This window comes from Rhamphochromis sp. 'chilingali' (assembly GCF_963969265.1).
Source record: "Rhamphochromis sp. 'chilingali' genome assembly, chromosome: 20".
NCBI lineage: Eukaryota > Metazoa > Chordata > Actinopteri > Cichliformes > Cichlidae > Rhamphochromis > Rhamphochromis sp. 'chilingali'.
In genome coordinates, this window is record NC_137947.1 from 8,362,114 (window position 1) to 8,386,048 (window position 23,935).

The following is a 23,935-nucleotide window of genomic DNA, read 5'->3' on the forward strand; positions in this document are numbered from 1 at the left end:
AACAACTAAACTTCAAATCACATCTGCTTGCGGGTTTGCTGTAAATAACTTTGGAAGAACAGCATTCAAATGTATTTGACATCCCGGGAAAAGATGCCATCCCGTTGGTGATAATGTGAGGTCAATAACATTTTTAGACATAAGCAAGGCTTCATAAAAGCTGCTATATGCCGATGGACAGTACATAGCAAGACGTGACAGTTGTTGCTTAAGGTCATTAGTCTTCATCTAAGAGAATGTACAAAGCACCGGATGGTAGAAAACGTTCACAGCTTGAATAAGGCTGCATACTTGTGATGTTTATATTTGGGTTATGCAGGTGGAAAACATGCTGAAGATTTAACCAAGTCAAAAGCTGTGTACTCGCAAAATACTGCTCTGTGTCTGCATTTGTTGACAGCTGTCAGCAAAAACTGCAGGAGGAACTGATACTTGAACCTCCAGTTGTGGCTGTGTGTCATTAAGTTGTTGCTGTTGTGTGTATGTTGCAGGGTTATACTTACAATCACCTCCACCGTAACAGGAACAGTGCTGTTGAGGGCTGGATTTCCCCCATCTTTGGCCATCACTGTCAGATAGATCATGCCCTTGGGAACCATCTCATAGTCCAGAGGTCTGATGACACTGATCACTGGAGGAAGGTGCACAAACATCACATCTTAGTAAAATTGCTGGTCAAATAATTATTATAATCCCAAATAATCCAAGCATAAACTTACGTATAAACAATCCTTGGATATCTAATCTGTTTTTAGCTTAACGCGCACACTCTTAAACTCAACCACATCTGCGTACCTGCGTAACCTTCCACCATGATGATACGGAAGTAATCAGGGAAGGCCGACGCTGAAATGATGGTATATGTCAACACGTTGTTGGGAGGAGAATCTTCATCTGTAGCCTGTGATTGGGCACAAGGTGTGCGAGAGTAGACGATGTTAGTGACTTGTGGCTCAGTAGGCCTTTTTATACATCCGGTGTGTCTTAATGGTGGCAGACGTAATGCTGGAAGAGTGTGATAGCATGCTGGCTTAGCGGAATCAAAGGTGTGCTTTGTGCACAAAAGCTTCAGCTTTCTGGATCTGCTTTCTACACATGCATACAGTACATTACCACCTCCACTGCCGGCTTCAGGGCGGTACCTCAAAGCACTCTTATTTTGCCTTTTTACCTTTTATATGGAGCAGTGAGGTGTAATAATGGTGGGGTTTTCCCACCTTGAAAAGGGAGTGCAAAAGAAGCTATTGACAGGCAAAGTCTCGCAGAGTGCGATGGGACAGATGTTGCATTAGACAGTGATAATATTTATGACTATATGTCTGCACAGCATGGGTGTTTTTGAGTCTGAGTGTATATGTGCAGCCAGGAAAGTGTCAGTCAGCGTCGATATGTTATTGGACAGATTAAAGCTGATTCTGGCTATTAGTGGCGCAGGCGTCAATACTGGATGAACACCAACCGAGCCTAGACAAGCCAAGCAGGCAGAGGACAGATGAAACTGTACTTTGCAGGTCTAATCCACAACAACAACAACAACAATGATGACACCCCCTCATTATTCTCGAGTTGGCAGGAACTTAAACACGAGTCCTCCGGCTGTGAGGGGAGTCTACTGGGCCCTCACTGGCATCATTAGAGGCTGGACAGGCTGTCAAAAACACTCACTTGTTTCCCTCCATAACACAAATCTCTCCTCTTTGATTTAACGCCAGAGTGTTGAGTAAGCAATACCTTTCTTCCCCCACAACTTCCTAAGCTGTGGCTTTCTCTTCCAGACCGTCTTCCTCTATCAAATTCCGACAAATAGTTTTGCATTACCACTCAAAGGTAAGAGGAGTTGGGGGCAGCAAATCAAATAGATGAGCGGCTAAGGAAGCAAAGGAATAAGGAGTGTTGAGAAAATGAAAAAAGATTTAGCTAGAAAGCATAAGCGCAGTGGTAGGAGGCACAAATCTCCAAGGCAAAAAGCAAACAACACAAGAGCCTCTCTTTGCTTTGTCTCTCAAAACACCCTCTCCTTCTATTTCAGCGTTCTTTCGTTTCCTCCATCCCTCCCTGTTTTCCTGGAGTACTCTGTATGTGCGTGCGCGCACATTTATTTGTGTGTGCACAAGAGGTTCCAAGGCATACTGCTGACACACACAATTATGCGACCGGCTCCCTCCCTCCCCTTCCTCCTGAGGCGGCGTATTAATATCAGCAGCGTTTAAGGTTAGCTCAGACTAATCAAACACAGCGAGCCAAAGCACTGAGCCTGGCCATCAGCTCGGTTCCCACAATGCAAAAGGCAAACTGCCATAGTGTAACCGTAGCAGCGTAAAGCCACAAGGGATGTAATAATCTTTCTCTTGTGGGTGCAATCAAAGCAAACACTGACCCACTGGTTACCACTGTGCCTGCGCACCACTGCCTTATGTGTGGCAGTGACTGATGGCCAACACAGTAAGCTGACCTGTTCTTTTTGGATACAGTGCAGACAAACATATTACTGCGTGATTACAGTAACAGAGAAGGAACACGGAAGAAAGATGAGAAGGGCAGCAAAGCCAAAAGGTCTGGGAGTCAGATTTGTGGTGGGGTTTGAGTGAGATTCTGTATAGCAGGGTGTAGTTTTTATGTGAATGTACCAAATAAGTGCAAGAGAACACGGGGAAATATTCTGTCTCAGTGCTCAGTGTGTGGAATAATTTCATTTCAAATCAATAATAAATAAACATTATTTTTTATCTTACAACGTAGTTTGTTTATTGCAACCAAACAAACTGTTGCTATGCGGCACTTCAATACCATTATGGATGTTGATCTTAGTCTCGAGTGTTAATATTTAAAACCCGCGATGGTCACAGGTGTATGTTTATGGGGTATTTTACAGCAGCTATAAACGGGACACGTTTACAACACTGTCTTGTAAAGAGCATGTAATTTTGCCAACAAATTGTACAGTAAGCATGCTTTAAAAACTCCACCGCCTTTTGTGTGTAGGTGCTTCTTCGACCTTATGCGTTTATAATCACCCTGATTCGTGCCACTGACTGCACAGTCTGTTCGTTCTCTCGCAGAGAGCCCACGTACGCCTCCTTTTGGAAGAGTGGCGCGTTGTCGTTGACGTCCAATACGTTGACTCGGACCCTCCCTGTGGTCTCCTCCCCACCGCCGTCCTTCGCCAGCACAGTCAGCGTGAAGCGGCGCATTAACTCATAGTCAAGGCTGGCCTGCAGAACGACCCAGCCTGTCTCTTTGTCAATTGAAAACCTGCAAGAGAAAAGTGAGGTTAGAGGCCCATTTTTTTCCTCCCTGTGACTACAAGTGCACCGCACTAACTTTATTTCATAAGATTAATATGGCTAGCTCTGGCTGTAAGCACAGAAACCCCCAACACTGTCCCACGGACCACTCTCTACCACAGGAAATTTACATCTTTGGACTATAGCTCCAAAGGGGCCAATTAATTCTGGCAAGCAGCCCCTATGAAACTAGAAATCCAGAGAGTAGTTAGAAAATGACACAGCTCTGGGTGAGAGCCCAGTAGTCCCATGCAACTGGCACCCAAATCTTTTGTTTGTGAAAGGGAGCCAATCAGGAGAAAGCTGGCTTAAGAGATGGAGAAGGTAGCTAAAGACAGATTTTAAACTGTCATGCAAAGCTGCTCAAATATATATAATACAGAGTTGTGAGCAGGGAGGTCCCCGTATTGTGTTAAATAAATAATTAAATTATTTTGTTAAAGACAGAAAAATATACATATTATAGGAAGCCACAGTAATGGTGGTCTTTTAAAACACTGGCGATTATTAATGAGTGAATTATGTGAGTGTTAGTTTTTCTAGGTGTTTGTGGCCTGAAAAGAGCAGACGTTGAGATAAGCGCCAGACATTGTTGTAGCTCAGCTGTCTCTGGTGATGCTGTGTGCCAGAAACAGTGCGGTACAATTGTTAACAAGGGGCCAAATAAATGAAAAATTAATGTGTTTGTGTGTGTGTTTTTGTGTGTGTGGACTGATTGACTATGTGTAAGTGAGTGTGTGTGTGTAGCTGTGTCTTACTGGTCTGGCTCATCAGTGAAGTAGTACCGCACAATCCCAAAAGTGCCTGCATCTCCGTCTGTGGCCTAGACGGGCAAAAACCCCAAAAAACAAAAAGAAGACACACATTTAAAATCATGTTTATTTTTGTTTATTTGCTTCCCAGTAAAGTTTTACAGTATGTTCAGTTCCTGTCGTTTGTCGATTTAAATTTTTTATCCTGACTTTTTTTTTTTTTTTTTGCTTCTCATCCACTTTAACTTTTGAGTCACTTTCAATTTCAAGCATCATTTGGCTAAACTATTTTCATGTGGAAAAAAAAGTTTTGTGCCATGTGTCTGTGTACCTTGATTTTCTGTGCTGTAGCCAATTAGGAAGGGAAGTTAATGTTGAACTTTTGCGACATGATAGCAAAGACACATTATAATCTTTTTTTTTCACAAACCAGCCATGAAATATTCATCCCATTCGAGACAATGTATCTGTTATGCTATTCCTCTGCATACATTTGTGCCTGTCTGTGTTGAAGTGTGGGGCAGCATGAGCTCACTTGTCATGACTGCACTTTGCTCCTTTTCCTAAATTTCTCACTCTAACAGCTGTCTATGACTCTCTGATAAAACATGAAAGCCATGCTTCACGCTCCAAAGGTGTTGATTGGATTAAGTCTGATGGGAGGAGTGATACATTTTCCTCACCCGCATGACCCGCAGTTGCCTTAAAAGCAACAACAATTGCTGTCATAAGTTTTGCAGATAAAAGGGGTGTCAGAAGAAATACCATAGAAAGAGCAACACTTTTAGAAATCTTGTGCTTAATGAAATGCCACATTAAAGCAATCTGTCTTTGAAAAAACACACACAAACACACACGCCTGCTTGTGTACACGTGAACTGGCGTTGTGTTGGCGCTGATGGATCGAGGCTGGAGAGGGTGTTGTAATAGAGTTTCACTTGAGTGCCTCTACAGTCAGTTGAAGGGCCAGACTCAAACGTGTCTGCAGCCTGCTCTGTCAACCACAGTGCTGGTCTCTGTGATTCAGTGATGCCCCGATACCGACCTTATTATGTGGACCTCTGCGTACACGTGTGTGTCCAGAGTGTGTGCTTTTTTTTTCTGGAACGCAGCTGTGACATGTCCTTGTGAGCGCGGATAGCTGCAGCTATCAATGTGTTTTCCACTTCCTTCTAAAAATTACCCTATGCTGTTTAGCTGAAGCTTGTAATTTCACAGAGCTTCGAGTACATTGTCCGGGATGGCAAATCGATGTTTCTTTTTAATGTCCGAACGGCCCTTTCTCAGTTGTCAAGTGTAATGAAGCACATCCTGCTGAACAAGTAGAGAGCGGGTTGCTAAATACAAACGGAGTGTTTGGAAATCCAGTCAGGTTCTAATGTTAACCTTTGAGTTTTCATCTATTGAGTCTGAATGACTTCATCATTTAATGCCGCTCAGCTGGCTGCCCCCCCCTTCTCCGTCTTTGCATTCCAGCCCATCCCTTCTCCACTATCTTCCCCTTTTGCCTTCTGTCTTTTCCTCACTTTCCTCCCTGCATCCGAGCGCCTTTCCACGTTCTCCCCTCTCCTGCACGTATCTCCCTTAGCACACCCTTGGCCCTCGGTGCCTCCCTCCCTCCCTTTGCTCCCAGGTGAGTGACAGGCCCATAAGTGCTCCAATGATAGTGGCAGGGGTGTTAGCGTGACAGCTATCGAGGCAGTGACAGGAGCCCGAGCCCAGCCTGGGAGCCAATGTCGCTTCTGCTGCTACAGCCGAACTGCTCTCGCTACGACAGACAGACAGACGGGGCAGAGCGAGAGACAGGCAGGGAGAAAGAGAAATGAAGAGAGGTAGATGGCATCCACTCCCGTCCAGTCATTCACCAGCCAAACAATCGCCATGGTCCAGTCACTTTGCCAACTGTATGTCAAAGACTTTCAACTTTAGCCACAGAAGGCCCTCAGCAGATGGACGGCAGAGACTGGTTGGCAGAGGGATTTTGCAGCCACTTAGCATCCTGGGAATCGGAATCATTGACACCAGTTGCCATGGCAGCTTAAACTTCTTTCTTAGTCAGTGAGTTGGAGGTGATAGAAAAGTTGAGGTGGGGTGCACAGGGAGAGAGTGAGCGTAGGACTTAATGAGGAAAGAAATGACATGGAAATAAAGCTGGGCAATGTGCCTTACTAATGTGACTAAAATCCTAGCAGACAATTACAACCACCATTTAAAGTGCAGTGATGGTTCACGCGGATAAATAGTTTTCATGCTAATGGATTCATGAAACACGACTTTTTAGGGAGCCACTGAAATAACTGAAAAGAGAAAAACTCAAAAAGAAAAAAAATAAACTGTAAAGGAGGCATTCTGGTAAGTGAATGCTGTATACCAGGATAGCACAAAACACTTTAGGTATATCACTACTGTGTTCTACTACTGTGTACAGACTATGGTGCAAATGTACTGATAAATACCGGGCCTAGACTGTAACAGCGCTGAGGAGGAGGGCACTGAGGTATCAGAGTCAGCGTCCTGATCAGAGTCCAAACTAAATTGTTAAGAAGTTTCTGCACAAAGAGTCACAGTGCTGCTGATTGCCACTATAAACTCTGCAAACCCTAGGGTCCTCAGGCAGTAACTACAAAGAAGAAATTAGTTCTCAGTTGACCAGTTTGGTTAAATGATGTGTTTCTTCACATCACAGGGGCAGAGCCAGTAGGCAAACACAGTTCTGTGTGTGTGTGAGTACCTGTGTATTTACCTTTGTATTTTGTATTGGATGGTGTGTGTATGTGTGCGCATATGTTTGTGAACATGTGAGAAGGATACACATGGACAGAGATTCATAGGTTCATTCAGTTTTGAGGTAAAAATGCACCCAAACCATTTACAGTATAAACAGCTATTATTACACTCAATTGCTTTCAAGAGAAAACGGAAATGAGAGCTTCCCCTCAAGGATGGCTGAGAGACAAGGCTAGTCTGTGTGCGTATGTGTGTAAGTTAGGGCTGGGATTGAGGGAGTGGGGGTTTGCAGGGCCGTTTTCCTTAGCGAGGAGGTTAAAGCTGCACGGGCTTCTCTATCTTGAGTGAGCTAAAATTTGAATTGATTGGCTACCAAAATTGCTTTTTCTGCAGGAGCTTTGGAGGCATGGAAAAGGAAACCAATTACTGCCTGTCAAAGCATGCTGTCAAAATAGAGATGACCCCCAGTCCCAACACAGACAACCTCCTCTGTCTCAGTGTTGCACACCTAAACACAACCACAAAGAAGGGATAGCAAATGCGGACCCACATGTGCACATAAACAGTAAAAGTAAAGCTGTCCAGTCTGTGAGAGTGACTGTGGAGGAGGCGGTCCACAAGGTTATCGTCCTGAACTTGGGTTCCTCTGCTCTGGTTAGGTTTCCACACTACTGATTGTGGCAAAATCATAGATTAACATTCATAAATGCTACGTAAGAATTAAGGCCCAGAGAACAATCATTTAATCAAACACTCCTACATCATTGTGAATACTTAAATCAGTACACGTACAGTACGTTACATGTACAATGTTCTTTGTGAATAGATAGTGCTAAACAGTTTTTAGTGTAAATTTGTGCCTTTTGTTTTACACAATGAATATGGCGCTTACAAAGAAGACGAAGAAGAACCTCTTTTGCCATCTCACTATATACGATATATAATTAAAATAAAAAAAACATGATAATTTAACATCCATGTCTATTTTTCTATACATAAGTAAAGTGAAAAATGGACATAGTTATATATAGTTATAAATAAAAGACAGAGGTATTTTCAGGTCTGAGACGTAAAACCAGTACAAGGTGTCTTAAAACTGCACTTTTTTTTAAAATGACCAGCAGGTAGTGAGTCCTCTGGATGCAAAAAGGGTGGTATACAAGTCTTTGGTAAAACGGCCATCGGCTTCCTTGTCTGTAACCTCAGGCTCATTTATCACGTTGTTAGGCAGTAAGCGTGTAGTGTCGGTTTCACAGTCAGATCGCATGACGCATCCTTTTTCAAAATAAAATGGCGATGGTGAACCGTACTTCACTAACTGTCAAAATATACTTCATTAAAAGAATTCTGTCACAACAGCTCTGCTTGTTAATCATCAGCAACAAACTTACAAACCAGCAGTCAGAAGTGATTAAATTGCTTTGTTCAACTTGAATGCTGCTTTCTGGAACTTGAAATTGTATAAGCAGAAGTAAATGGTTGGATGGATGGATGGATGCAATGCTACTGCAGACAGGAGAAACAAAATCAAACTAAAGCTGTTTCATCATACATATAGGTGCATTATTAACATTATTTAATTTAAGTTGTTTTAAGTTACAGAACAATGTAATTCCATCCTTTAACAATCCTCTAAAGAACATGGATTTAAAAAAAATTGGCGAGCTGACTTAATTATTCTGTAAATTAACATCAACATAACTGACAGGGGACAAGTCAACAAGTCACATTCCAACCGAAGACGTGTGAAAAAGTGAATTAAATAATTTAAATGTAATTTAAATAATTTAATTAAATAAACAGGTGTTGGCTTTCACTCAGATCTCTGTTTCTATGCCCACAAACTAACATGGGACCGTATAGAGCCTGTCTGTGTCTCTGATCAATTCTACAGAGCAAGACTCAGCAGAGCAGCAGCCTGGAAAAAGCACAGAAACTCAGATACCACGTCGGGGCTATTCAGACATGTGTCCAATTAATGATCACATATCCTGAACATCTACTGACTCAACACTCCTGTGACTGAGCTAATGAGTGAATTTTATACATTCTTCTTCACTTTCATATCGGACACACGAAGCTGTGCGATAAGACACAAAACTCAAACCCCAACAGCAAAACTGAAATGAAATACACCTCCCCTCCTCGGATCGCACTAGGACTGACCGCTCCTCTCTCCAGCTGTGACCTAGAGCACCTGCTTGGGGTTGATGGGAGCTGTGTGTGTGTGTCTGTGTGTGTTTTTCATGGCAGACACTTTAGTGCAATGAAGATGGCGAGTGTACATTTACGACTGCTTTATTTCTTCAAACCATTAACAAGCAGGTGGGGGTGCTCAAAGCAACCGCCGCCTGCCGACAGGATTGAACTGCCTGCTTCTATTATCTCCTGACCACCCAGATAACAGCAAGACAACGGGAACGAGAAAGAGATAAAAGTTTAACGCTTTTCTAACAATGTCTCCAACAAAGAGGAGGGGATGCTTTCACGGCACACTGTGGCAGCTTGCAAGATAAATTCTGTCTTTGCATGAATATGTAGCCACTTTATCATTTTCCATATGTAGACCTCTGGAAAAGAAGTCTGTGAAAGTGAGAAGAGAAGCGAGGAGTAAGACAGAGAAAGAGAGATGACTCTAGTGTGGGCATAAGCTATAGACAGAGTTTGAGCTTAATGCAGTTCTCAGCGTCTGGCAGCTTCACTTTACCAGCAGGTCTTGATTTCCCCTCCTCTGTCTCCCTGTGTTCCTCTGGCCTCAGTGATGAAGGAATGACATTAACACAAGAACAGGGAGGATGTAGAGACACGATAAAGAGTAAAGAAAACTCTACAAAGGTGATGTATGCAAAGGGAAAGACAAAAATGTGTCTATAAATAAAAGTAGTAGAACTGAGGTCAACAAATTACACAATGACAATGGCAACAGCAGAAAAATGCGAACAAACAAACAAACCAAAAGTACTTTTAGATTTTCAGTAGTGATTTATATAAATGTAAAGTGAGCATCATAGAATTTAAGCTAAAAATATGTTAATTTGAAACCTTCTTCTTGAGTCTTGTATTAAAGATACATTATTTTCACATTTTATAGACCAGCTAATGCTCTGACTAAACATCACTTGTAATTTTAACACCTCCTGTGACCAAAAGCTTCCAGTTCTTAACAAATATTTCAATATTGTCCAGATAAAAATGAGCCAACATAGAAATCAAACTGGAACGGGAGCTTATAGTGTACCAACTCCTGGAAAGCACTCGCTTTTCATAACTCTCAGCGTCTGTCGATTCACCCTCTGCGCCGGACTCCCATTCACAGCCCATTTCACAATGTCAGGACACCCATGATGAGGGCCCCATTATTAACAGAAACTCTGTATGAGCATTCAGTAGCAGGAGAGAGCTGGTTTTCACCCCTTTTATTACAATAATGAATTATAATTGCTGTTGTGACTATTACCCTAAAAAACGCCTGTCTAAACAGTAGCGGTGGGTTCATCTGCAACTGTAATTTAAAACCACCCACTTGAGGCATTTATCACTGTGCCTTAAAACGCAGAGCATCTGCACAGAACTTGTAAAACACACATCACGGGAAGGTTACAAGACAGAAGGAGAAAGCCGCTAATACCAACTATACGAGGAGAGAAGGGGGAAGGCAAACTCCAGTATGCATAATGTGCATATTTTCAGTGCTCGGTGGATAGAAAGCACGAGCACTAGAGAACGTCATCCAAGCAGAAATGGGCAAAGAATCACAGAGCGAATCAGAGCAACACCTGAAAACCATTAGCAATCTAATGGTAAAACAGAAAAAGAGGAAAAAACAACAAGAACTGAGGGCATACGATAAATAAGAAATGAAAAAGGCAGATTTTCTGAAACCCAAGGAGAGGAAAAAAAAATCACAGTGATTCACTGATACGAGCAGCTGCTTGGTTTCCCCAGGGTAAGGAACAGACAGAAGAACAGAGCGAGAGAGGGAGAGAGAGAAAAAGACCCAGACAAAAGAGTAAATCACAATAAATATTTATAATGATAAGTAATGCTGCAGACCATAAATATTAAAGAGCCGCTGCTTTTGCGCATGTGTGTGTGTGTTTGTGTCTGTGTATCAGTGCGCGCTGGTATGTTAAGCATAAGTGTCCACGGGGATGCAGGAGCGGACACTGAGTAATGCATTTACTAACATTGTGCATAAGCTCTGATCAGATGAGCTATGAATATTAACCCAAAAAAAGCATTTCAGATTGGCTGTTTGGCACTTCTTTTCTTTTTTTAAACAACTAGGAACCAACATGCATACATTCAATTAGCATAGGTATAAAGAATTACCCGCCCTCTTTACATACAAGCCACTTTCAGCACAGTATTAATATGCTACACAGATACAAAAACATTTTCATTCTTAGGAAGCACAACAACACAACAAGCAAGAGAGAAACTACTATCAGTCTCTATGTAGTAAAAAAGTAGGGGATGAATCTTGACTGGACGATCCTCCCTGTTATTGTTGTTCCTACATGGCAGATCCAGACTGTCCTACAGCATTACAGAGGGTAATTTCTCACTTTATTGCAATAGCAAAAATGTTTTCAAACTGAATGAGCCTTTTTTTGACCAATAAAAGAGCAGATTCAACTCCGATACTAATCCAGGCATCATGATTGTCTAAAAAAAAGCTTTTCTTCTTTTCAGTATAATGATATTACCTCATTGCTGTCATATAATGACAAGAGCTTTCTAAAAAGCTTAAATGATGCTTAAAGCCAGGTTAACATTATTATTGTTGAGTCCCTAGGCGGGCACATATTCAGGTAGATACAAATACAAAGACTGTATGGATCAGTGAATTTTTCGGACATTTATGATGTTCCTTAAAATTATGTAAATTAGCTGGCTGATACACCAATCAGGTATCACACTATGGCCACTTAGAGGTGAAGTGAATAACACTGATTATCTCTTCATCATGGCACCTATTAGTGGGTGGGATATATTAGTGAGCTAATGAACATTTTGTCCTCAAAGTTGATCCTTTAAAAGCAGGAAAACAAAAGCACAAGTAGTAAGTCAAATAGTAATGGCTTCACAACTTGGTCAGAGCATCTCCAAAACTGCAGCTCTTGTGGGATGTTCCCAGTCTGCTGTAGTCAGTATCTATCTAAAGTAGTCCAATGACAGAACACTGATGGATGAGCCACAGGTTCATGGGCGGCCAAGGCTCATTTGTATACATGGGGAGCGAAGGGTGAACCAGGGGGTTCAACCCAACAGACAAGCTACTGTAGCTCAGATTGCTAAAACTATACAGTGTCCATTCTGACAGTACACAACAAACAGTGTACCACAGTTTGTTGTTTGTGGGGCTGCCATGCCACAGACCAGTCAGGGTTCCCGTGTTGAAAGCATCAACACGGGAGGCTGTAGCTCAGGTGGCAGAGCAGGTCAGCCACTAATCAGAAGATCGGTGGTTCGATCCCAGGCTGCATCCTGGCTGCATGCCAAATATCCTTGGGCAAGATACTAACCCCGTGTTTGCCTACTGGTGGTGGTCAGAGGGCCCGGTGGCGCCTGTGTCCGGCAGCCTCGCCTCTGTCAGTGCGCCCCAGGGCAGCTGTGGCTACAATGTAGCTTGCTATCGCCAGTGTGTGAATGGGTGGATGACTGAATGTAGTGTAAAGCGCTTTGGGGTCCTATGGACTAGAAAAGCGCTATACAAATGCAGGCCATTTACCAAGAGTGAGCACATGAGCATCTGAACTGGACCATTGAGCAATGGTCTGCTGGGAAACCTTGGGCCCTGACATCCATTTAAATATTACCTTGAGACTTTTTGACATTACCACCTACGTAAACATTAGTGCTCCTTTTTATGGAAACAGAATAGCTGGGCTGGACGAACATGTCCGATCCATTTGGACTTACAGGATCTGTTGCTAACATCTTGGTGCCAGACAGCACAACACAACTTCAGGGGTCTCGTGGAGTCTGTGCCTTGATGAGTCAGAGTAGGTTTAGCAGCAAAATGGGGACCAGCGCTACATTAGGCAGGTGGGCATAATGTTGGTGTATCACTTAACATGATTATCTTAAGGTATATCTATGATATACATGATAACAAAACTGCACTACACTGCAGGTACCCAACAGCCTCCTAGAAGACACACCTATGGTATCAATTTCAAAATCCTATGTTGCCTGGTTCTCGAGTTATTGCATTCAAAACTTTGCGTGTCCACACCGCCTGCCTGACCAACGAGGCCTGGCCAATGAGATGATGACCACGTGTAAACTCAGTTGGTCCTTACCAGGTCTTAAAATTAGTTAAATACACGTTCAGATGAATAACAACACATGACATATTAAACTGGGTCATTACTTATTTAACAACCATTAAACAAAAATGGAGAGGCAACCTGGGAACCTTCCAGTCACCGAGATAACCACATACGCCTCTGTATACCACAGTACCCTAGTATCAAATCTGAGGCCATCTGTCCGACAGTTAAAGCTTGGATGAAATGACTTCACGCAACATGTCAATGATCCCAAGTTTAGCAGCAAATCTACAACAGAGCCACTGGGTGGAAAAAAAGAAAGAAAAGAAAAACAGAATCAAGGTGCTGAAATGGCCCAGTCAAAGTCCAGACCTCTACCTCAAGGAAAGTGTGCATAAACGAATGCCCACAAAACTTGATAAACTGAAGCAACGTGGCAAAGAAGAGTGAGAAAGAATTCCTCCACAACAATGTGAGCCTAATAAAGTATTAAAAGAAAGTGATTACTCCAAGTTATTGCTGCTACTAGGGTGTAATTAGTTTTTCACACACTGCTTCTGCATTTTGGCTTAGTTTTTGTTAAATAAATAATGACATTGTAACATGTCATGTTGTTCATCTACGGCTCTATTTAAGTCATTTTTGAACGTGGTAAGACCCAAACAATTTTTTTAATCATGTGCTGATATAAAAACATAAAGGTATCATATTATTTATTTTTTCACATATGTACTAATTTTCACATATTCTAATATGTGATTACCTCATTTTATCTTAAAGTTTGGAAATAAGGAGAAACCACTTACTTGGTTCTGACCAAGAGGGGAATAATGCAAACCAACAATGCAGTAAATAATCTTGTCAAACACTTATTTACCTATATGTGTGTTCAGTAGTTTCTAGCACAGTGTGTAAGTGTGTGTGCCTGTGTGTTTGCGGCTGCATTTTGAAGATGGCCCACCAGGGTACACTGATTAAGAATGAAGGAGTTATCCTTCTGTTTGGTACAAAAACATAATTTGACCACCATCTGTTGCATTTTACAGCCACCTGACAGAGAGCACTGTGAGTTCAGTCTAGCCTGGTTATACTGTGATACCAGGGGCACAACTCCAGCAACTGCTGGTAAAGACTGAGACAGGTATGCAGAGTATCAGAAAAATGACAATGCAACTGCTGTATAAACAAGTCCAGCAACAATTAACAGCACAGTTGCATAGAGCTATAAAATATCAATGTTAAGTAAAAATGTAATAAGTGAAACACTAGCAAAGGTCTTTATGAATTAATTTATTCACAACTAATGTTCCATCTCAGCATGATTTTCTGTGCTTGGGGATCAGGATAATTTGACCTTAACAGTCAGGTGATAGACAAGGTAGGTTATTATTTTACCTGGTACAGACCGACTTGAGTGGAATTTGAAGTGTTCTAGCATAAGATGAATATAGCCTAGGCCACTTTTGAATTCCTGCACTTTAAAATTTATGGCCAGAACAGAATATTCATTTAAAGACATATGATTCATTACATTTTACAAAAGGATCATGAGCTTATTTATCCTTTCTCCCCTTTATTTTCTCTTTGAACATTACGAACCAGAAACAACAGCTTGATGGATTTAACATCTTCTTGTGCCTCACTTTGGACATATTATCACTTATTTTATAAATACATGCACTGCCAGAGCCAAAATAAATATGTTATCATTCACACAAACACACGCGAGGCAGACGAAGCTTGTTTGCTCCGACTCCAGCATGAAAATAAACACTATCGGTGTTTTTCACTGGATCACAACCACTCTAACTTACTGTCTAAATTACTAATTAACTACATTATGACAAACCCACATAGGTAAACAAATCTATACAAACAGATTATTAATATGAGTCTTACAGAAAAGAAAACAGAGAAGAGCCAAAAATAAATAAGGACTTTGGTTTTAGATAAGATAAGATAAGATAAGATAAGATAACCTTTATTAGTCCCACACGTGGGAAATTTGTTTTGTCACAGCAGGAAGTGGACAGTGCAAAAGTTATGAGGCAAAAATTAGAATACAATAAGAATAAATACAGTACACAACTGTACAGAATAGAATAAAATAAAATACTATATACAGTAGAATAAAATAAAATAAATATACAATAAGATAAAAATAGAATACAAATACAAATACTATATACAACTGAGTAAAAATACAACGATGACAGAAAGGATTATTGCACTTAGTATTATTGCATATGTATGGATGTGTGTGCTTGATCAGTTAAAGTCTTTATTATGGAGTCTGACAGCAGTGGGGAGGAAAGACCTGCGAAATCTCTCCGTCCCACACCGTGGGTGCCGCAGTCTCCCACTGAAGGAGCTGCTCAGTGCTGTCACAGTCTGCTGCATGGGGTGGGAGATGTTGTCCATCAGGGATGACAGCTTAGCCGCCGTTCTCCTGTCACTCACCACCTCCACTGGGTCCAGAGGGCATCCTAGAACAGAGCTGGCCCTTCGGATCACCCTGTTCAGTCTCTTCCTGTCCCCAGCAGAGATGCTGCCGCCCCAGCAGACCACGCCATAAAAGATAGCAGAAGCCACAACAGAGTCATAGAATTTCTTCAGGAGTGGGCCCTCCACTCCAAACGACCTGAGTCTCCGCAGCAGGTACAGCCTGCTCTGCCCTTTCCTGTAGAGGGCGTCTGAGTTATGAGTCCAGTCCAGTCTATTGTTCAGATGAACACCAAGGTACCTGTAGCTGTCCACAGCCTCAATGTCCATACCTTGGATGTTCAGTAGTTGCAGTGGAGAATGCTTGTGCCTGCGGAAGTCTACCACCAGTTCCTTGGTTTTACTGGCGTTGATCTGGAGGTAGTTCAGCTGGCATCAGTCCACAAAGTCTTGGGTCAGACCTCTGTACTCCTTGTCGTCCCCATCAGTGATGAGGCCGACTATTGCAGAGTCATCAGAGAACTTCTGCAGGAAGCACTGGGTGGAATTGTGGGAGAAGTCTGCAGTGTAGATGGTGAAGAGGAACGGAGCCAGAACCGTTCCCTGTGGGGCCCCCGTACTGCAGACGACCCTGTCCGACACACAGCCCTGAGTCCTCACATACTGTGGTCGGTCGGTGAGGTAGTCCAGGATCCAGGTAGTGAGGTGATGGTCCACTCCAGAGTTCACCAGCTTGTCCTTTAGAACCGAGGGAAGAATAGTGTTGAAGGCACTGGAGAAATCAAAGAACATGATTCTCACAGTGCTTCCAGCGGTCTCCAGGTGAGCGAGGGAACGATGTAGGAGGTGAATGACGGCATCATCCGCTCCAATGCCAGGCTGGTAGGCAAACTGAAGTGGGTCCAGTGATGAGCTTATTAGGCGCCGAAGCTGAGCCAGGACCAACCGCTCCAGGGTCTTCATCAGGTGGGATGTCAGAGCCACCGGCCTGTAGCTGTTGAGGTCCTTGGGGCGTGAAGTCTTTGGCACTGGTACAACACAGGAGGTTTTCCAGAGCTGTGGGACTCTTCCCAACCTCAGGCTCAGGTTGAAGAGGTGCTCCATCACCCCACACAGTTGGTCCGCGCAGGACCTGACAACCCTCGAGCTGATGCCATCTGGACCCGCTGCCTTCTTGCCATTAATCCTCCTCAGTTCCCTCCTAACCTGGGTGGTTGAGAGAGACAGGCTGGAGCCTTGTGTTGAGTGTGTATTGGATGCTGTTGTTGGGGGTGGGGGGGAGTGAGCAGGGTGAATAGAGGAGGTGTGAAGTGTCTGAGGTGGAACAGCAGCAGTGGGGGTGGGTGAGTCTGCAGCCGATGTTGCAGACTGCCTCATGGCTGAGTCAAATCTGTTGAAGAAATGATTCAGTTCATTTGCCCATCTCACATCCCTCCCAGGCAGAGAGTTCTGCTGTTTGTGGCCCGAGATGGTTCTGAGGCCTCTCCAGACTTCACCAACGTTGTTTTGTTGAAGCTGGTTCTCCATCTTCTGCCTGTAGCTCTCCTTCCCATTCCTTATCAGTCCCCTCAGCTCTCTCTGCACCCTTTTCAACTCCTCTTTGTCTCTGGATTTGAAGGCCCTCCTCTTCTGCTTGAGGACAGCTTTAATTTCTGGGGTAATCCAAGGTTTGTTGTTGGAGAAACACCGTACAGTCCTGGTAGGTACAGTGTTATCCACACAGAAGTTTATATAGTCAGTAATGCATGTAGTAAGGCTGTCGATGTCCTCACCGTGGTCATCACAAATCACCTCCCACACAGTCGACTCAAAACAATCCTTAAGAGCCTCCTCGCTCTCCTCTGACCATCTCTGTACTGTGCGGGTGGCTGGTGGCTCCCTGCGCACTAAGGGCTCATACCCAGGGACAAGGTGCACCAGGTTGTGATCAGATCTGCCCAGGGGAGGGAGAGGTGATGAACTGTATGCCTCTTCTGCATTGGCATACAGTAAGTCCAGTGTTTTATTGACTCTGGTTGGGCAGGTCACATACTGGGTGAAGGTGGGCAGTGTGGAGTCCAGTGAGGCATGATTGAAGTCCCCTGATATTATGAGAAGGGCTCTCGGTGATTGTGTTTGCAGTCTGCTGACCACAGAGTGGAGAGAGTCACAGGCTGCATCCGCGTTGGCCGAGGGGGGGACATACGCTGTTATCGCGATAACATGCGAGAACTCCCGGGGCAGGTAGTACGGACGCATGCTAACGGCTAACAGCTCAATGTCTCTGCTGCAGAGTTGCTCTTTTACAGTGATGTGCCCAGGGTTACACCATCTGTAGGCATCTTGTGTTGACCTTGAGGGTGTTCAGAGAGATTGATGTGTCCATGCATATATACATTGACCAGCCATACAATCACAGGGGAAAAACAGTAACAGGTGAGGGGACTAATTCCTGGTCATTCTGCTACAATCCAATGGTCTGCTGGGAAACCTTAGTGCAAGAGATTCATTTTACTTATGCTCACTCCACCTAACACAGTGTTTGAATCCCTAGCCTCCCTAATGCTGGACAAGGCACTCTAGAACTGCTTAGGAAAGTGTTGCAGAACACAAAAGCATCCAAACCAACGACCCGAGTAACCTTAGCTATCCCAGATCCCAAGAGGATGCACAGCAAACACACCTGTTCAATGGAACAACCACCAAAAAACCTACAGGCCCCAAAGGGTCAAGCTCTGACCCTTCAGTACATGGAACCAGGGTCTCTGCATTTGATGTCATAGCATGTCTAGCAGAAAGAATGTGGCAGGAGATTTTTAGGTTCTGTGGATTGCTATATTTTTCCAAACATAGCCTGTTATGACAGTATCTTAGATTTTGCAGTATTTCCAGTTAGTTGTGAAAGGCAATCTGCTGTACCACTCCCAGCAAGTACATTTTCCCTTTCAGTGTAAACAGATCTGCCTCCAGGTCTTGGCAGGGTCTCTCCGGGTGATCTGCCGGGAGCAGTGGGTCTCTGTGGTTAGCATGCTCCTCAGTGCAAGTTTTATTTTCAAAACTAGTTCATTCAGTTGCTGACTCAAGCTAGACTGTCATATACTCCACTGCACGTGCCCTGAATTTGGCTACTCATAGATGTCCCTTATGTAGACCACTGAGGACTGTGTTTCTTAAACTTACAGCAATGACCAGGTATGCCCTCTTCATGCCTGTGCCAATATATTATACAAGAATCTTCCCGTGGACACTCTAAAATCACAACATCATTTATGTGACACATTAATCCATCCAGACCTACAACAACCTCTGACATCATGCTCTTTTAGAATAGGGGCCAAGTGATGTCATAAAGGTTGTTGGTTTAGCAAACTCTTTAGCTAGAGGGATTTACAAAAGACCCATGTTACAGTCAAGACTCAGTGAGCTTAGTGAAGTCAACACATATGTAAGGATCACTTGTCTTTTTAGACACCACCATCATACTGCTATCCAGTGGTTCATCAACTCTCCTTACTCCAGTCTTCTCCATTCACTCTAGGTCTTTCTTGGCTTTCAGAGTTAGTGATAAGGGAATCCATTGTGGGGTCTTTAAAGAGAACAGCATAGCACTGGGTTTCAGTTTGACGGTAAATAGGTGCTAACTCAGACCAAGACCATTGCACACCTTCAAATATTTGTTCTTCAGCGTCTCTAGGCTGACACTAACTACTTGAGCTACCAGGCCTAGCACCTCAACAACAGGTATGCTGAGCAGAGAAGAGTGCAGATGCCAAGGAATATGTTGTCTTCTTCCTGAACCTTATACACTGCTCTTGATGAGGCACACACTCTTTTATAATGGCAGATCGAACAGTTTGCTGGACACTCCACTTTTGGGGTCTGAGGGACTTTTCCACATTTCTAGCATTTAGACAGTCTACTAGTCTATACATGTTACTGGCTGGGCTTTTTTCCCCTCTTATTGAGTTTCTTCTTCTCGTGAAGATGTTTATCTCTGCTCATAACGCTATCTAACAAGCATGTCTCTCTTTTTCCCACAGTATCCCACCCACGTGTATATCTTTATATCCTAGAACCAGCCTGTCTTTGATTAGCTCATCATGAAACATGCAACATAATTGCAGATTTCTGCCAAAGAATATAAATCAGTAACAGATGAGTCCACAGTTTCATTTTCTCCTTGTTTTCTCAAGTTAAAGGATGATTTTTCATATACCACATTTGTTTTGCCAATAAAAAAGCTGTGGAGTCCATCTCTCACCGTAGCATACTGACAGACAAGTTCAGCCCCTCCTCTTGGCGTCCGCTTCATCACCCATGCAGTACATGACTGAATGTTTACCTGGTTGTCTTCTGATGTTGTGTGGAGATTACTAGCTTGCTGAAAACACTCAAACTATCTACTCCATTTCACCCATTTCTAATGTTTGCTGAAGTCAAAAGGCTCTGGTGGCTTTAGCCGAGTGTCACACTTGGCCTGGAAACGGGGCCTTATCCACGCCCTGCAGCTGCTCTAACTCCATTGTCTGCGATCTCACCCAGGCTTTTCCAAACGCCGGTATATACTATCCCACTTGTCACACCATGTTTCCTTACCATTTAAACTCATGGGAAATCATAGAGATCCAGTATCCTGGCACAAGCATCCATCATTGTGCACAACTTTAGTCCCTAGTACAACAAAAATAACATTACCCAGAACCGTCTGGGCCTCCTTATATTTCCGACATAACCATCGCACCACAGAGGACTGCTTGCTGGCTGTGGCTCAGCTGTTTGATATGGGAACTGGAAAGGATTGAGCTTTGGGAACGGCCAGTTGGTCTAAAGTCTTGAACACAGTAATAAAGACTGGATTGTGTAGTAACATCTTGCTCCTTAGACTGGTGTAGTTTAATTTCATTTCATTGTATTAATATAAAAATGTATCTTTTCAAAAAAAAAAATTGTTGCTTCCCTTTGGACTTTAAATACATTCTTTATACAGATTGTTGTTCGTGTATTATTGTGGGGAAAAATAAAATAAATTCTTTAGTTAATATTGGTGCTCCCATCTCTGTCCTTGGGCTAGGTTGCGCTGCTCTCCCCTGTGGACCCAAAACAAAAACGAATAAACTAATAACTAATAAATAAAATAAAAATCATATATATATATATATATATGTATATATATATATATGTATATATATATATATATATATGTATATATATATATATATATATATATATATATATATATATATATATATATATATATATATATATATGTTTCGACAGCAGATGGCAAAAGCTGCTGCCCACAATAAACAGTTTAATGACTGTAAGGCACAGGTCTTTTCTTTGTCATCTCAAAGAGTGTAGCTGATGAACAGAAATAGAAATTCTGTGTTGTCCCAGTGGCTGAGCCTTAACAGCAGATGTCTGAGGCAGGCCACATTTGATTATTTCTGGACGACTTCCTCCTTTGTAGCTCATAGAGACGGTACGAGAACCTCAGCATTTCACTGGCCCAAACTTAGGCTACGTCCACACGTTGCAGTGTGGGCAGCGAAAACGGAGACTTTTGAAAACGATGACGCATTTTAGCAATGTGATGCAGTCATGTGACCAATTAAACAAAGATAGCAGTGGGCATTATACAGCAATTTTGTTTGCTCTCAATTTTGACAGCCCTATTAAAGATTAATATCAGTTTGTACAAGCTTCAGATAGCTTTTCTTCAAATTCCTTAATTCTCACTCACTTTTGCAACTTTGTACTTTTGTGTTACTCGCAGCAACAATTCCACCTCATTGTTAGTCCATTTACAAAAACTCGGTGCTTTTCCTCAAAATTTTGCAGTGACGTTTCAATGAGCCAGAAAGTAAATAAACGAAAGTGGTGTGCGGATCGATACTGAAATATCGATTCTTCTGATACTAGTAATTTATGTTCTAGAATCGATTCTCATATTAAAATATCGATATTTTAGTACTTTGGGGTAAATTTGTAGTTTATCATTAACAGGAACACAGTGGAAAGAAACTATATCATTCGGATCTTCTAAATTTGAAGGAACTACTTCCTCTTACGCCTTTCATAGTCATATGCAAAATACGGCTGTATAAATGTGTCGCAGCCCCTGGCATGTGCACTCAGAACAATGGCTGAGCGTAAACGGAGTCATGTGTGGACGTATTTTACCTCCACAAACAGCCAAGACGCGGTTTCCGATACATGTGGCAAGACAGTGAGGTGTTGTGGCAACGCCACTAACCTCGTCAAACACCTCAGAGTAAATCACATCACAGAATATGATGAGCTTATGTTGAGGCGAAGTGAAGAGGAGGAGGACAGGTGCTGCTAGGGCGAGACAGGCGTCTCTCGCGGAGTCCTTTAATGCTGCAGGCAGGCAACGTGTTCAAACAGTGCACAACTTCAAGTTTTTTTTTATTTCTATATGATTATTCTGTACAGTAGTCTGATGTCCTGTAATCATTATGAAGCGATATACTTATATTATTATTACTACAATTACATAATACAATTATATATTGTGGCGTGTTGGGGGAGCAGCTAGTTCTCTCCCATCATGCCTTGGGACATGTGCTGCTGTTTAGATGTTCTTGTTTTATTGTTTATGGTTACGTTACTTTTAACTGTTATCTTGAATGTTGTGTTTACGCTGTGGTGCAGAGTCACTGACAGTTGTTGTTTTGTAGAGAGAGTGCTGTACCCTGAGTGAGTTCTGTTGTGCTGTTGTTGACCCCTGAGGCACACTGTAGCAATGGCAAGTGTTTTAATATAGAGCTCCCCCTACCAGTTTGGGGTTGAACAGCAAGTTCAATCTCTCTGTGAGCTTCTTTGTTAAGGTTCCTCTGAATGCCACATAGGTGTCAAAAGAGGGCTTCCAAGAGCATGGCCACTATTTTGAAAGAGGAAGAGGAGCTGAGGAAGATTGAGGAGCTTATCACCTGCCTGGAAGCAGTGAATGGAGCACAACCAAAGAAGTAGGGAGATCCCCGGGCAGCAGCAAACCAGCCAGGGGAAGATCTGTTGGGCTTACCAGATGGAGCCTCACACCCCTGCCCACTGGGAAGCTGTCGGAGCTGCAAAGGCATGCTGCAGGCTCCAAGACAACGAGCAGCCAGCCAGCCTCCACTCAGGGTGATGCCTGGGAGCAGCACACCCTCATTGCTGGCAGCTGAGGGGGACAACGCCAATGCCTCCTGGACCAAGTACAGCCGACACTGCCACCAGGGGCTCCTGTCTGGGGGAGCATGAAGCTGCCACGCTATAATGGGGAGGCACCTCCAGAGACCTACCTTATCCAGGTACAGCTGGCTGCTCAGCTAAATGGATGGTCAACAGAGGAGACAGCTGTCCAGGTTGCCCTCACCTTGGAAGGCAGGGCCCTGCAGATCTGCACAGATCTTCAGCCAGAAGAGTGTTTAAGTTGGCCTGCTGTTGCCAGAGCAATGCGGAGCAGGCTTGGCCTCCGTACACATGCAGATGATGCCTGAGATAAACTTGCCAGCTGCCCACGGAGACAAGAGGAGAGTCTGGGTGCCTATGCTGCCGACCTTCGTCTTTACGCACGAAGACGGTACCCTGGTTTTGATGCTGCAGCACAAGAAGAGCTTGCTCTCCAGGCTTTCGTTCGGGGTCTCCAGCCAAAACGACTACAAGAGCACATCCGTCTGCATGCACCGGAAACCCTGGCAGCAGCTCTAACTGAGGCAGAAAGAGTGGAGCATGTGCTCAGCTCAGGTGCACGCAGCCCTGGCACAAGTCACCGAGTGTGTCAAATGAAGTACAAAAGGAGCAACCAGGAGGAGATGGCCCTCCAAACCACCATCACACCACCCTGGCGATCTCGGCGAGGGAATAGGCCAGCAGGTGGCTAATCCAGGGACAACTGCCATCGGTGTGGAGAACCAGGCCACATTGCACGCCTGGCACCCCAGCTGCCGTTAAACTAAGGCGGGGTGGCACAATGGAAGAACTGCCCCCCCACCACCAATCTGTCCTCCGAATCACACTTGCGGGTTGGCTGGCTTGCCAGACACAGGGACTGTATCCGGACTGTGACCTTGCTGGCACCACCTGTAGAGCCCTGATAGAAACTGGATCTACGCTTTCCTTGGTACAGGCAGGAGTCCTCCCTGGTACTGACAGCCCAAGACTGCAGGGTTGGCAGCCTACTCAGCTCCACATCACCACAGTCACGGGGGAGCGTGCCAAAGTTAAGGGGGAAAGATCCCTCCTGGCGACTGTTGCTAACTGCACTGTGGACCACCAGTTCTGGCTAGCCGGCATCCAGGACCAATGCATCAGTGGTCTGGACCTGCTGGCCAAATGGGAGGCCACAGGGTACGTGTCCAGAGGAATCCTTTACCTGGGCACGGAGGCTGTGAAGCTCCACACCACCAAGGAAGTCCCGCTGCCTGCCTCCACTTTTTCAGCCAGTGTCAGGAAGCCTGAGGACCTGTCG

At 43.7% G+C, this 23,935-nt stretch overlaps 1 protein-coding gene across 1 annotated transcript in view; it reads right to left on the reverse strand.

The window, feature by feature from the left end:
* cdh23 (cadherin-related 23) overlaps positions 1–23,935 on the reverse strand; it is a 200,091-nt gene that overhangs the window by 53,051 nt on the left and 123,105 nt on the right. The window contains exons 14-17 of the mRNA XM_080868676.1: positions 4,043–4,107; positions 3,015–3,252; positions 796–901; positions 504–631 (exon numbers count right to left, since the gene is read on the reverse strand). Of these exons, the coding sequence (XP_080724802.1) occupies positions 504–631; positions 796–901; positions 3,015–3,252; positions 4,043–4,107 (537 nt within the window). The remainder of the gene's footprint in view (positions 1–503; positions 632–795; positions 902–3,014; positions 3,253–4,042; positions 4,108–23,935) is intronic.